The 16,112-nt window shown below is 33.2% G+C and overlaps 1 protein-coding gene across 1 annotated transcript; it reads left to right on the top strand.

Moving 5' to 3' along the window:
- Positions 1 to 930: 930 nt before the first annotated feature.
- Positions 931 to 15,562, top strand: LOC115879127 (probable aconitate hydratase, mitochondrial). The gene is made up of 8 exons (XM_030895789.1): positions 931 to 1,289; positions 1,723 to 1,950; positions 4,185 to 4,938; positions 4,993 to 5,181; positions 5,823 to 5,968; positions 6,028 to 6,247; positions 11,737 to 12,049; positions 14,808 to 15,562. Exons 1-8 carry the CDS (start codon positions 1,257 to 1,259, stop codon positions 15,289 to 15,291), a joined length of 2,367 nt encoding a protein of 788 aa, XP_030751649.1. The 5' UTR covers positions 931 to 1,256; the 3' UTR covers positions 15,292 to 15,562.
- Positions 15,563 to 16,112: the final 550 nt, after the last annotated feature.

Below are 16,112 nucleotides of genomic sequence, written 5' to 3'. Positions count from 1 at the left end.
TTATGTTACAATTATTAATAAAATTGTTTTATTTATTTTTAGTACGCCTATGACTTTGAAGATTACTAGAGTATTTAAGTAATCCATAGACGAATTATCTGTGGACGAATTAGCTGGTCAATTAGCAACTCAGCATTATCCTTAAACAAAGGTATTATCCTTTACATAAACAAGGGTATTATTAAACATTATTTTCACCAGTGAGATTTAAAAAAGGAATGTAATTGACAGACTTTTAAAAAATGACAAAAATACAATTTGCCTGTGAATTATGTCACTGTCATGGATCCTTTCGTTAGAGAGACTATAAAGATTAAAAAATAAAACAGGAGAAAATGGTACCGTATGATCGAAAAAAAAACGGCGTCCAGTTGGCTTGGAAATGACGATCGATGATATTTCCCATATAACTTTACACATAAAATGATAGCGATCTTCATTTCATAGCCATCGCTGATGCCGTTTTTATTCGATCATACGGTATATTGTTTTATTAGGAGTAAAAATAACACTTTTTGTGGCGAGGCTGTACAATTGACTACGGCGACATACAGTCGAGGCACAAAAAGTTTTTTACTCCGAATAGAACATGCTCTTTTTTTTAAACGCCACAAATACCTTTTTAAACAATTTCAGACGTTCCAAAACTCATAACATCTAAGTAAAAACAGTCACTGTCATATATATCCTTTCAGTGGACAGACTAGATTAGATATTTAGTAAATATTGAGTTTTAGAAGTTAGAAGTTAACAGTTAATTTTAAAGTCTACTGTATAATGTACAAAATAACTTTTATATTAAAAAAGATCAGATATAGATATCAATAAGAATAAGCATTTCTTCAAAACCTCCAGACCTCCAGTCCAGAGCTTTAACCCGAGTCTGTATTTATGCTTTAGGTGTATGTCCCCCTTTACGATCAGCTGATTACTCTGACATATCTGTGGCGTAGTAATGACGTTTAAAATTTCAATCGTCGGCCAATATTCCTGTATCGTAGCGAAAAACAAGCTTAAGATAAAATTGGTGCACTTTTAAAAGTCCAGTTCGGTCAGCGTTTACTCAATAATAATTTTCTACAGCTTCTAGATTATTTTAGTTCTCGTGAGAAGTTATTACAGCGCAGGTGCACACTGGAACGAGACTTGATTCCAATTCCACAGAACATCGTCGTTACGTAGACAAAAGTGGATCCCAAAACATCCCGAAGTAGACTTTACCAGTGAAATAGGCAGTAAAATCGTTTTTCTTTACCATGGCGTACTGTATGCGAGTTTTGCATCGCCATGTAAGTATATTTGCATTATTTTAAGCCGATTTAATTAATTCTAACCAATACCGGTAACGTCTAACAATCACGAGAAAAACTACGTCCTTTGCAAAGTTACATAACAATTAATCTTTTGCAAATTTCGGAATTTTTAAAAATTTTTTGCAGTTAAGACTTTGATCCCAAATGCCGTTATCATGTTTATACACCAAAGTTCATAATCTTAAGACAAAACAAGAAGAATTTAATTCATAACTGGAAGTTTTTAAGGCCATAGAAAACTTTTTAAAATCGTTTATATAATGAGATACTGGCGTTCTTTATTTTTTACTAAATTAGGTACTAGTGTATTTCCTTTTTCTATTAAAATTTTAATGATTTACCCACTTATATAAGATCAAGTTTTAGGTTAAGTAATACGAACTTAATTTAGCATTTAAATGAATTTTAGGGAGGAAAAGCGAGTGCCGTTGTCCTCCAAGATGTACAGATACGGTGCTTTCATGTTTCACCATTGGCAGCCGCTGCAGCAAAAACTGCGATGTCCAAATTCGATACGGATCCCTTACCCTATGATAAGCTCGTTAAAAATCTTGAAGTAGTGAAGAAAAGATTAAACAGACCTTTAACTCTATCAGAAAAAGTATTGTACTCACATATAGACCAACCTGATAGCCAGGTGAGAATATTTTATTTTATTTTAGTTGATAATTTTATTTTTTATTCATTTATTCATAAAGCAATTATGCTGAGTAGAGTAGGGAAGCAGTATCATTACAATATGGATATTATATTCTAATTAAAAACAATCTGAAAACAGGTTTTTCATCAGAAAATTATCTCAAACTTATTTTCACATCTGCTAATAGGTTTATTATAAAATATAGATGAGTATATGGTAGTTAAACATATATCAAAAGAATTATGGATTATAGGTATTTATATTATGAAAAAAGTTTGTCTTAAATCCAATAAGTAATTAAATCCAAGATAAAAACTTTACAAATAATGTTATTTGAATTTTGAAAATTCAGGACTAGATCATAAAATAAAAATAATAAAATAAATTTAATAATAATTTGGTAAAATATATTTACCAAAATAAAATTGTAAAAAGTAGGATATCTGGCAGCCCTATTTCTGAAATTCAGGAAGTAATGCATTTTATATTTTATAAATTAAGAGCATTCAAGCTTAATACTAAACATAAGATAAGTTTTAACAAAAACAGCTTTGATTAGTACTTTAACCTTTCATCAAAAACACTGAATGAACTTTGAATTTGGCTGTATTTTTGATTGTTTACTGTTTTTGAAGATTATCAGTGCAGCTTGTTTTTTGATGATACAAAATTGCAGTAAATTTAATAACATATACATGCAGTGTTTATCATTAATAATAATAATAATATTATGTTAAGAAATGCTGCATTTATAGTGTACAGGGTGTCCTATTTTAGTTAAAATCATGCGGTATCTCCGTTATTCGTGAAGATAGAAGGGTGCGGTTTGCACCAACCTGTCCCGCTTTTTCGTCAAACGGAAGATACCGTAAACAAAATTTTCATAGCCCTCTTCGTTTCTGAGCTACAGGGTCTTTTTGGAAATTTGACAATTTAGGACATCCTGTGTATCTCTGTTATTGTTAAAGGTATCCAGGAGGTGAAAACTGTTTATTGTAAAAGTTTTTACGTAGAATACAGTGGCGTAGTCTGTTTCTCTATGAAAAGAATATTTTTGAAGATATGAACTATAGTTATGTTTTTTTAAAAGACTAACATAAATTCTTTATGTTAGGGAAACTTTCTACCGCTATTTTTAAATCTTGGAAGCTATCGTATCGGAATTTTTAAATATTCCTTTATCTAATTTACGTGAAATATACTTTCAGCAAGATGGGGCTTCCCCTCACAACTTAACTTACAACGAAAATATTAGAATTTTGTTAAATTATTATTTCTCAAATCAATGAATTGGAACCAATGGACCCATAATATGATGGCCTCCCTGATTCCCGGATTTGTCCTCTCTCGATTTCTGATTTTGGTGATTTTCGAAATATGAAATTATAACAATGTCGAACACCTGGAAAATGCTATAATAACGCAAGCTTTTATATATTTGCAAACCCATCCTGTTATAATAAATTTCGTTTTAAAAAAAAGAAAAATATATTCAGAGATTCAAAAGTAAAATATATCAATTCCAAATAAAATTTTAATATATTTGCATGACAATTTTAGTAAATACCATTTTGATTTTTTATTATTTATCAGGGCCTACTAATAAAAAAATTACATATTTTAAATATTGCAGTAAATAATGAAAATAAATATAGAGTGATATATATTTTTGAGAAGCTCATAGCAAGGCGGATCATATGATTTATAAATATACAGGGTGTTCCATTTGGAAAAACTTAACTTTAGTTCATATTTTCAAAAATATTTTTTTCATTGAGAAACAGACTACGGCACTGTATTCTACGTAAAAAGTTCTACAAGAATCAGTTTTCACCTTCTCGATATCATCCATAATAAAGGAGAAACGATTGTCCCAAATTGCAAAATCGAAAAGACCCTGTAGCTCAGAAACGAAGAGGGCTATGAAAATTTTGTTGACATCTTTCATTTGACAAAAAGGTGGCAGTGGTTTGTGCAAACCTCATCGTCCTATCTTTACTAATAACGGAGATACCGTATGATTTCAACTAAAATGGGACACCCTGCACAATAATCATTAATGTATATGTAATGTTCTGATATTAAATTAATTAATGAATGAAATTACATTTTATTTATTAATTTGTGTATCTTTTTATAGAATAAAATAGAAAAGGATTGAATGGATTTTAATAATTTACAATTATTAGAAAAACTTTTCTCTAATTCCTCTAAACAATTTTTTTTAATAGGAAGTTGCAAGAGGAACCTCCTATTTGCGTCTACGTCCTGACAGAGTGGCTATGCAAGATGCCACAGCCCAAATGGCTATGTTACAGTTCATCTCTTCGGGTCTCAAAAAAGTTGCAGTACCAAGCACAATCCACTGCGATCACTTGATTGAAGCCCAAGTTGGTGGTCCTAAAGATTTAGCACGTGCCAAGGACATAAACAAAGAAGTATATGAGTTCTTAAGTTCAGCAGGAAACAAATATGGAGTTGGATTTTGGAAACCCGGATCTGGTATTATCCATCAAATTATTCTGGAAAACTATGCTTTCCCAGGGTTACTTATGATTGGTACCGACTCCCACACTCCGAATGGTGGTGGATTAGGTGGTTTGTGTATTGGTGTAGGAGGAGCCGATGCTGTTGATGTCATGGCTAACATCCCATGGGAATTGAAATGTCCCAAAGTTATTGGAGTGCACTTAACTGGTAAACTTTCTGGATGGACCTCGCCTAAAGATATCATCTTGAAGGTTGCTGACATTCTAACTGTCAAGGGCGGTACTGGAGCTATCGTGGAGTACTATGGGCCAGGTGTAGAATCTATTTCTTGCACTGGTATGGCCACTATTTGTAATATGGGTGCTGAAATCGGAGCCACTACATCTGTTTTCCCATACAACAGGAGAATGAGTGACTACTTAAAGGCAACTCAACGAGAATCAATTGCCAAAGCAGCCGACAAAGTTGAAAAAGTTTTACTCAATGGAGATCCAGGTATTTTATCAATTTATCTGGGACATTGATCATTTTAATTCAATGTTTTTATAGGGGCTCCCTATGATCAAATCATCGAAATTAACTTGGATACACTGGAACCTCATATAAACGGTCCTTTCACTCCTGATCTGGCTAGTCCAATCAGTAAACTGGGAGCTAATGCCAAAAAGAATGGTTGGCCTTTGGATATTAAAGTTGGTCTTATTGGTTCTTGTACCAACAGCTCCTATGAAGATATGGGTAAGATATTAACAGTTAATATTTTGAGAGGTTAAGGGGAGAATTAAAATATTGTTAAATATATATTTAGTTATGATTTATTAGAAGATTCTAATATAAATTAATGTGATTTACATAAGGGATAATGAATATTTTTATTGCAATTGCTCATTGAAAAAAAGACTGAGGAAGAAGAATATTAACAAAATTTGGTATGACAGCCAAAGTACCTTAATAGGCCTGACTTAAATTCGGGTTAATCAGTGGCGTTTCATTTTTTTAAAACATATTAAAGCAGGGTATGCTAACTTGGTGGTTTTGATTTACAATGAGTTGATAAAATGTTATAATTGTTATAAAAGATGTTTTATAAAAATCTGTCTAAGATTCATAATATTCTCATTGTAGTTCAATCCCAGAATTATACAATTTGCATGAAACCAATTATTAAAATGAACCATAAGTATCATAAACTGAACCCCGAAAAAACACAACACTAAGCGCAAAAATTCAAATCAAATTACAATGTGTCAATTAAAAAGTCTAACAAAACAATTCTCTCAGTTATTGAAATAAAGTCTGTTCTCACGCTGACCAAACATTATTTCAATATATTTTGAACAGCACAAGATTTTATTTTTTATTTTTTTTCTGCAAATTAGGTAGATGTGCCAGTATCGCCAAAGAAGCAATGCAACATGGTATTAAATCGAAAATCCCATTCAACGTCACACCTGGATCGGAACAGATTCGCGCTACCATCGAAAGAGACGGGATTTCAAAAACTCTAACCGAATTCGGCGGCACTGTAAATATAACATTTGTATTAAAATTTATCGTAATTTATTACCTTTTATTTGTTTCTAGGTTTTAGCGAACGCTTGTGGTCCGTGTATCGGTCAATGGGATCGTAAGGACGTTAAGAAGGGCGAGAAGAACACCATCGTTACGTCGTACAATCGTAACTTTACCGGTCGTAATGATGCCAATCCTGCCACTCACGCTTTTGTTACCTCACCCGAATTGGTTACTGCTTTGAGTATCGCCGGAACGTTGGATTTCAACCCTGTGACCGATGAACTCACAGGTAATAATTAGAATACTTATTTTATAGCATTTTTGATCGTCTTGATATGCGACAATCATATACGGTCATGGACACTTTATCTCCGTGGTCTGTATTTTAATAAATGCGACCGGTTGACATACAGAGACACAAAATAAAAACCAGCATACAGTGTTGCCGGTTTCTACGTGTGTAGTCAGGGATATGTGTGGTTAGGTAATAACCTTCGCATTTTTCTTTCCGACTATGAAGATTGCCATAGCGTTTCATTTCTAAACATGTAGGTAAACATCGACCAAGACCCTTCTCTTGTCGACCTGATCTTAGCCTTAAATAGGTTAGAAAAAAAGAGACTATTTTAGGAACTTTCATGTATACCTACTATTGAAATGAAGATAATATATCTAAGCTAAATATAATTTATTATTACAGTGTAGTAATATAAGAGAATTATTTACAGCTGTAGTAAAATGAGAAAGTAATTGTGAAAATAAAGCTCCAACCCTAGATGTACCATTTTTCGTAAGCGCCTATATGTGCGGTTTGAAATTTTGATGCAAAATCCGGCACAGAAGAAATATATCAACCCAACTTTTATCTCTAATACATTTTATTAGCCGACCATATAGGTATGGTAGATATATACTATTAAGATTGGTAAAAAACAGTTTTTTTAATTTTACTCAAAATGAGTTATTTGGGTCATAAATTACCTAAATACAAAATATTTTCATGCTCAGGAGAGACAGACAGACGTGTCTGTCTGTCACGTCTGTCTGTATGTCTGTCTGTCTGTTCGTCTGTAACATAACTCAAAAACCGCTAAACCGATTTTAACCAAATTTGGCACAAAAATACTGTGGCACTCGAGAATCTGGCCATTAGTTTTTGGTGGGGGAGGGGGTTAAAAATTTTAAAAACTCGTAACTCCAAAATTACAGTAGCGAGTGAAACGCGGTTTTCAATTTAAGATTAGGAATAATATTTGCAACAAAATTTGTAATAACATTAAAATCAGTCAAAATCGCAGTTTTTGAGATAAAAAAAAAGAAAAAAAATCCTTTACTTTGAAACTAAAAGAACTGCCTACCAACTTTTTATTAACATATTTTAGTATGGGCGGCTATACGTGCCTCCCGGCGCCAATTTTTTTTCATTAGGATGTCTACATCATTGCCTTATGCTTTAAAATCCAGACCACGTTTTTACAATGACCAGATCGGTATACTGTTAAAATATGATAAGAAACGGCGTCTAGTTGGCTTGCAAATTGATGACATTAACCATATATTTTTACATATAAAATAATTCTATTCATCATTTCCAAACCAACTTTGACGCTGTTTTTTTTATTGTATGGTAATATACAAGTTTTATGACCCAGTGTTCTTTGTAAACTTTTTTATCATATTATGATATTCAATAAAAAAACGTAAAAGTATTATGTTACTTTGACACTTTAAAAATTTTTGATATGTAATTTCTGATAATTCTTATGTATCCACAAAGCTTGCTTGATCATAAACTTTATTAATCACACAGTATATGATTATATAATAATTAAGTATGCGCTTTTGTCCCAAATGTGAGTATGAAATGATTTATAAAAATTGTAGATTTCATTTATACTCATAGCTCATAGCTGTTAACTTTCTTAATAAAAGAAAATCTATCTAGACATGTTTACGTAGTAGATGAAACACTTTTGTTAAGAATTTTAAGTGAAAAAAATATTGATTTTAAATAGATCAGAATCAATATTTAGTACTTTTACACAAGTACAAGTACTTTTTTAAGTTTTATAATTTTTTATTGCTGAAGTAGGTAAATATTTGTAAAGTGATATTATTTATTAATCGACATAAGATACATTTTTAGCAAAGTAATTTGGTTACTTTTAACTTGATATCAAGTTTTTTTTTATTTATTTTTTACATACCATGAGATTTTTAGTTAAATAGAAAATAGGGATTTTTATTACTTTGACAGTTTGTATCAAATTACAAGAGCCTAAAATATGAGTTGATTTTTCTGTCGTTTTTTGAGGCACATTGTGTAGTTATATCTATAATGTGTACATGGCCAGCTTGTTTTTATTAAAAAAAATAATACCTCTTTTATGTCTGGCAGTCTGTTTAAACAATAGAGTCTATTTAAACAATAAATACCTTGTTTAATATATTTTATTACGCTTTAGACATACCTATGTATATGACTAAGTGTTTCTCTACAAGATCTTGTCACTTCATCTGCGTGGTCTGTATTTTAATGCATGCGACAGAGATAAATATAAATGACCGGTTGACAGACATAGAGACCTTCTTATTCAAAGATAGAGACAAAATAAAAAGCGGCATACAGTGTTGCCGGTTTTTACGTTTGTAGGAAAATATGGGTAGAAAAAAATAAACGATTTTAAAAACTTTCATGTATGCTACTGAAATGAAGATAATGTATCTAAGCTAAATATAATCTCTTACAGCTGTAGTAAAATGAGTAACTAATTGTGAAAAATAAAGATGCAACAATTTTCATAAACGCCTGCTTATGCGGTTTGAAATTTTGATGCAAAATCTGGCAATACCGCATAGAAAAAATATTTCAAGCCAACTTTTATCACTTTTTAATACATTTAATTTCCCATTACGCTGTCTACATCATTGTCTTACACTTGTACTCTTACACTAAAATCCAGATCACGCAGATTCGATGACCAGATCGGTATATTATAATATATTGTATTAATAATAATTCTTCCCTGCGTAATGAGTATATTGTAGCAAGGTAGTTTACTTTACAAACGCTCAATCGCACAATAGAGTTTACTTTTTTATTTATAAGTTTACTTTTTAATTATATTATTCTTATCTCTTTATCAAACAATATCTAACATGATTTCCAGGAATGTGCTAACTAATTTATGGGGTAATAGAAATAGAGTATTTAGAAAGGATTAGAATATTTATAAACTTTTAAAGTGACCTCGATAACATTTGTAATTATTTCTCAGGCTAATTAGAGAAACCAAAAATATGCACAGGATATCCTTTATTTTACATTATAATTTGACACTATATCGCCTTAAAAAATTGCCAAGGCGATAATTCGTATTATTGGCTTTACAAATTACGCCATTATATCTCTGTATTACAAAATCTTTGACTGTATGTACTATCGTCTGGTTGATATAAATATTATTGTCGATTCCTATAGAAATTGAGCAATTTCACGCGAAACTAGAAATTAATACAGAAAAAATCGCAAACATTCTTTCAATTTAATTTTCCCGTTGAACTGTTTATGAACTTGAACTCTTATCTCTTCACTTTGATAGTTTTTGACTTGTTTTGATTGTAACAAAGAATATTTCGGCTATCTCAAATTCACGATTTTAGCGGATTCAAGCGGTCTGGCTTGTAGATTGTTGTTTATAGTGTGTCCAATGGGAGGATCCCTGACAGTGACAGTTGTATTTATCATTTTAACAATGCCGCACAGGCAAATTTTATTTTCTGTAATCTCAGTCAAGAGTATTTGGCGGGCGTCCATAAATGGGGGTCAAACCGAATGTCACGTGAGGATAGAGGACTTAGAGGAAAAATAATACGTAATTTTTTTCGGGTAACAAATAGTGTAAAAATTTGAGAAAATCAGATCAATTTAATGTTCTAGACTAAAAATATGTCGAGATCTGACACAATTCTTTTGTATATTAAAATACGTGAATAGATGTAAAGTTATCTGGGGGCACTGCAGGGGGTGCGCCCGCCATTTCTAGCACAGCCGTACCATCCTTTTCTCGAAGGTATTAGCGGCACTTTTGACCACCTTGTAACTTCGTTCTGGATAAAGCAAGAATATTAATTTTCACTACACATGAGGACATAGAGGACATACTATAGCTGGCTAGATTACCAAAATATCTAGTAATTATATCGCATAGGTTATGAATTATCGTTTTGTCAAATATCTTTAATTTCGACATGGACTCACTCAAAATTCTAAGGTACTTCTAGAAGAGTTACAAACTTCAAATATCGAACTTTAGGTAGCTTTAAGCTTATAAACAATGGAATAAATGAAAAATCTTGAAATATCCTTATGGATTAAAAGTTGCTGTCTAGCCGCTACCGGTTACTGATTTTCCAGTCGAGAAAAAGGTAGAAAACTGGAATTAATCGGAACCGTCTCTTCTAATTTTATTTATATATGTATGTACCAACAATAACTCAAGGATTATGATTTTTTTCTAGTCAAACTTCTTTAATTTCGCCAGCGACTCACTCACCGTCATCAAAATTCTAAGGTACTTCTAGAAGTGGCACAAACTTTAAATTTTAGTTAGCATTAAGCTTATAATGGAAGGAAAAAATGAAAATCCCGAACTATCCTTATGGATCAAAAGTTAGCTGTCTAGCCGCTACCGGTAACCGACTTTCCGGCGATGGTAATTGGAGGACTGGTGATGAAAATTTTGATTTTTATATAAAGACACGGGCTTCATCTATCCAAAATATCATCAGCGTTACAGTGTTGCCAGATCATTTAAAAAGTGATAGCATCTTTGTTATTTTAAATGGACACCCAGTATATTATTACATTTTTGGAAATTCCTCTCATATCTCAAAATTTTTCTGTTGTACTAACCTATACCAATGCAGTGCAATGAGATTTAGTATTGCTACTATTTTAGAAGTTAAGTAAACTAATTTTAAGTATTATTTAATGTTTATCACTGGGATTGTAGATTATGATTTAAACAATTTCAGATACTAGTTTCTACTACGTAGTCTTATTAAAAATAACAAAGCAAATTGTGTTTTTTAAATAAATCCAAACAAATGTTGAAAGATCCCATAAGCGCACGTAATATTTAATAATATAATAAAAATAAGTAGAATCTAGAATTTTTCTTGAGTTATAACGTTCTCTAACGATCTGACTCGTCACACAGTCTCAGGGCTTTGACTAAAGCCAGTATCTGAGACGGCTTCACAGAATCTAGATCTTCATCTCCGACATCAGTCGTACCAAAGTTTATGGCACGAATGGTTGTCGTATCGGCGCACTCGGTGATGGGTTGTTCTGGTGTTTCCTCACCGAATCTGCATTCGTCGCTGTTTCTTAGCTTCAACCTACTTAGGCGTTCGTTGAGGAGACAGTGTCCTGTTGTGAACAAAAACCCCGTGACAATCCGAAGTTTGTTGTCACTAAAAATAAATAAAAAATGCTCAATCAGCGCAGACCTCACCTATCTCTCGTAAGAATCTCCCAAGCGGTTGGCTATTTTAATTCGATATTAACCAATTGCATGCCTCGAGTCCACGTGACTTCTACTGATAGCCACAACATATTTTTGCTATTTTATTTTTATTCGTGATGAAATAATTTGGTTATACTACATATTTAACGCTGATCCAAGTAAAATTGTAAAGACTATACTCAAAAACTAGTCAAGATGAGTGGTTAGCAGTGAATAAGCTTTCGATGACAATCTACTTTATTTGCAGGATCTGACGGTAAGAAATTCAAACTATCCTCCCCGTTCGGCGACGAGCTTCCGGCCAAAGGTTTCGATCCCGGCCAGGACACCTACCAAGTCCCTGTAGCCGACGGCAGCGGCGTCAACGTTCAAGTCGACCCCAAGTCGCAACGGTTACAACTGTTGGAACCCTTCGACAAATGGGACGGAAAGGATCTCGACGATCTGGTCGTTCTCATCAAGGTCAAAGGAAAGTGTACCACCGATCACATATCAGCGGCAGGACCCTGGTTGAAATACCGTGGACATTTGGACAATATTTCAAATAATATGTTTATTGGGTAAGCTACTAGTATTTTACTTATTATTAGTAGTGGGAACTATCTAATGAATACTATCGAAACATTCGATAGTTGCAATTCATTCGAATAATTCGATAGCTGGTAAGAAAACATTCGTTGAAAACTATTCGAATAAAAATTATCGAATTGATGCGTCATCTGCCTTGAAATATTGTATTCTATTAATTCGGCAGCAAAAACCATTCATTTATAAAAATTCATTCATTTATGAAATTCATTTATTCGTCAGGATCGATTATAATAAAATATTAACTGGATTTTAGTTGTCGCCCGGCGACGTAGATTTCTTTCCGAGTAACCCGACAGCGGTCGGTGGCAATGCTATGAAAGAAGCCGGCATCTTTGATTTTTTGCGGAGTCATATAAAGATAAGGACACATTCTTTTTTTTATTGAGGTGCTAGTATTTACACAGAAAATACATTATGAAGGGCGCTGTTGCCATATATTGGTATTAGGTGATATAAGCAAAGAATATTATTGTTTGGCTTTAGTTAGTTAGGGATAGTATGTCTATATATTTTGCATTTTTTTTTATTAATATTCTGAAGACAGCATACGGCTTTATTTCTGCGTTATGCAATAAAAATTAAACATTTTGGATATATTGTTGAGAGTACTTGAGAAGAGTACATCCATGTTACAACGAATTTTAAGAAGCTTCATTATGTCGTAGTATCTACAATAGAGCGCTTTTCAATTTTGATCGCGCGATTCGGCGACAAAAATCAAACTGGTTTGAAAAACAAACAAGTGCGATCACGCGATGTGATCTGATCGAATCGCACGATCGAGCGAATTGCCGCGGCAGACTAGCGGCAAAAAATAGACGAACAACAGTATATGTGTGGCCATAGTGCACCAGTCAGCCAGCTTCAACCGGCTTAAACTGATTTAACCCGAATAAATAATTGTTTCTTTTTGTCACTTGCTCGCTTCACCCGCTCAACAGTTTTACCACAGCTACCCCTTTTGAAACTAATTCAACTCCCTCGCTCCCCCAAAACTTAATCTACTTTGCTATACTCATTTCTAAACTTCCAATGAAGTAGAGAGGCAACAAAGCAATGAGATTTTTGAATGTCCGGAGTGCGGTAGGCAGATAACATCACGTATCGGGCTTTTCAGTCACAGAAAAGCTCATGAAAGAAAACGCCTTGCGTGACCATTTTCTTTATGTGTGTCGAATACTCGTCAGCGAGTAACGGCTGTATGTATGTATGTCGTTTATTATTTGACAGTTATCCTAGTGTCAGTCATTGTTTTGTATAATACCGTGTTGTTGTTGAATCTTTGTGAGTAATTTTCGTTTTTTTTTTGCCTATTTTCATAGTCTTTTTTAAAAATTATATTTTTAAGCATCAACAGTTTTTTTAAGAACTAAATTTTCGAGTTTTTGTATTGCATTTCTTGAAATTGTGTGTTGAAAATATGCCGAAGCATTTAAATAATCGAAGCAAAGAGCTTGTAGCTTTCCTGATAAACTATTTTGAACGAGAACCTGACAATAAAGGTCCTTTATTACCCTTGACTGCAGTCAGAGAAGTAAGTTTGATTGATAAGCACATTACACCACTTTCAAAGTTATTTCTACGTTAGTTTTCATTAAATTCTGTAATTATTAGTTTGTGCATTAATAGCACCCTCTTACTTGTTATTACCACTTATGGCGTTGTAAGATGTCCATCAATAAATAAATAAATAACCCTTAATAAATCTTAGAATAATCTTCATAATGGACTAGTTTTTGCCAATATGTAATAAGTAAAATAAGCTATAATACAAATAAATCAATTAATTACTAAATTACTAGTTATTAAATTAAAAATAAAGTGTAAAAATCTTTAAAAATGATAATAAATATATTGTTTGTTACATTTAAATTAAGATTCATCTCATAAATCCATCACAATCTGGCAGTGCTGTCGCCATCGCTTGTCACTTGAACGTTGATCACGTGCATCGGAAATTGTTTTGCTATTACCATAAAAAATGATTAACAATTAATCGATTTTTATCGTAACCTTGTGTACATCTATGTATTCTGAAAATTGCAGCATTTTTTTACACGATTCTCAATTTTGTTGAAAATATACTTGAACCTTTCTTTCTTCATGCGGAAATATTCGTAAAATTTTTGAGGATGAGCTGTGTGTTGTGGATATAATGTATGATATTTAACAAATTCAAAATGAGACCGATTAATTTCATGAACGCGAGTAATACTTTTTTGTATCAGTTAATATGAACATTATCACTAGGTAATAAAAAGACATAATAGATCCACACGGGGTAGCTCCATGAAGCCAAATGACATTCCTGCTTCCTACAAGCGGTTGTACTACCTGCACTACCTGCTTGGCTGCTGCAATGGCGCAGGTTCATAAAGCGATAAGACCTGCCGCGATATAAGCCGGTCACCGGAAAGCGGAAACCCGGTGCACTATGGACGTACACTAACGTTTGCTCACGTCGGTCGCTCGCTTGCACGATCAAAAATGTTTGCCAATGTGTGTACTTGTGAAACACTGATGACACACATCACAAGTACATGCGAGAGGTAGCCGACGCTCTGTATAGAGTATGGCACTGTAAGAAGAAGATATTATTTGGTTATTCGTTTGATATTTTCTGATGTTCCTTTTACATATGGAATAGTCAAGAGAAGTTATGAATTGAATCAGTTTTACAATTGGATACAGTTTTTTAATTTTATTTTTGATTTTTAATTTTTTCAGTGCCACAAATTCCGAAAACAACGAAATGAACAAAATTAAAAATCAACTCACCGGAGAGTGGGGAGCAGTACCTGATGTAGCTCGCGACTACAAAGCGAAAGGCGTAAGATGGGTAGCAGTCGGGGACGAAAACTACGGCGAGGGTTCGTCGAGAGAACACGCCGCTCTGGAACCGCGTCATTTGGGTGGTCGCGCCATCATCGTCAAATCTTTTGCCCGTATCCACGAAACCAACCTGAAGAAACAGGGTCTATTGCCCCTCACCTTCGCCAATCCCAGCGACTACGACAAAATCCAACCCACCGATAAGATCAGCTTGAAAAACTTGAAGAGTTTGGCGCCCGGCAAACCCGTAGAATGCGAAATCAAACATGCAGACGGTAGCGTCGATAAAATCCAGCTCAATCACACCCTGAACGACCTTCAAATCACTTGGTTCAAGGCAGGCAGCGCTCTCAATAGAATGAAAGAATTAGCGAAATAAATTATTATTATTTTTTAATTTCTATGAATAGAATTTAGGATGCGAAAATAATTACAATTCTCTCTTTAACGGAGGAAAATGTTGATACAATTAATTAATTGAAAAGTGATATCAAGTACTGATGGTTCGGCCGTGCCGAATCATGCTTCTCTGTATAGTAATTATTTTGTGTAATTCTTATCAATTTCCAGGTTTCCGTAACTTATGTACATACTTAATTATTTTTTTTCATTGCGGTACATTGTAAGGACAATAAACATCTCAAATTTTACATGCCTTTTATTTATCCAAAATTACTTAAATCTTTGTGTTTTTGGTGATTTGCTCTTTCTATATTTTGTGATTAAGATGGGATTAGTGTTGATTGAGAGCTCATAACTTGGAATAGATAAGGCAGAAAGAAACCTCACTGGTTCTTTTATTCCTTTTCAGCATTCATTCTTATATAGATAGAATCCAGGTGTATTTTCCTATTGTGTGATCCAGGATATTGTGTAATTTGGTATTTAGATTAACAAGTAATTTAATATCCTTGCTTTGTTATACTTTCTTTAAGTAATTCAATAGTTTTAAGCTTTCCAGTAGTAGCTTATATCTTTTGGATTCTTTTAGCCGATTTTTTAATTTTTAATTTCCAATTTTATTTAGGACCCTATATAGATATACATATTCTCCTATTTAATAACTTTATTGCCCGCATCTATATATTCAGGGCTTCCAGTCGTGGTTCCCACCTGTAAGTACAGGTGTGGCAAGCCTAATAAGGTGTCCTAGCTGGATATAATAATTTTAATTCAACTTGTCTCGAGTGACATTCCTTC

This window comes from Sitophilus oryzae, unplaced genomic scaffold (genome assembly GCF_002938485.1).
Source record: "Sitophilus oryzae breed Bouriz unplaced genomic scaffold, Soryzae_2.0 scaffold_1576_pilon_pilon, whole genome shotgun sequence".
NCBI classification, from domain to species: domain Eukaryota; kingdom Metazoa; phylum Arthropoda; class Insecta; order Coleoptera; family Curculionidae; genus Sitophilus; species Sitophilus oryzae.
Note: the sequence above shows the minus strand (reverse complement) of the source record. Positions and strands in the feature narration are given on the sequence as shown.

Coding starts and splice junctions, on each gene's coding strand:
- LOC115879127 (XM_030895789.1), top strand. CDS start 1,257: ATGGCGTACTGTATGCGAGTTTTGCATCGCCAT. Junction 1,290..1,722: donor TGCGAGTTTTGCATCGCCAT/GTAAGTATATTT, acceptor AATGAATTTTAG/GGAGGAAAAGCGAGTGCCGT. Junction 1,951..4,184: donor TAGACCAACCTGATAGCCAG/GTGAGAATATTT, acceptor TTTTTTTAATAG/GAAGTTGCAAGAGGAACCTC.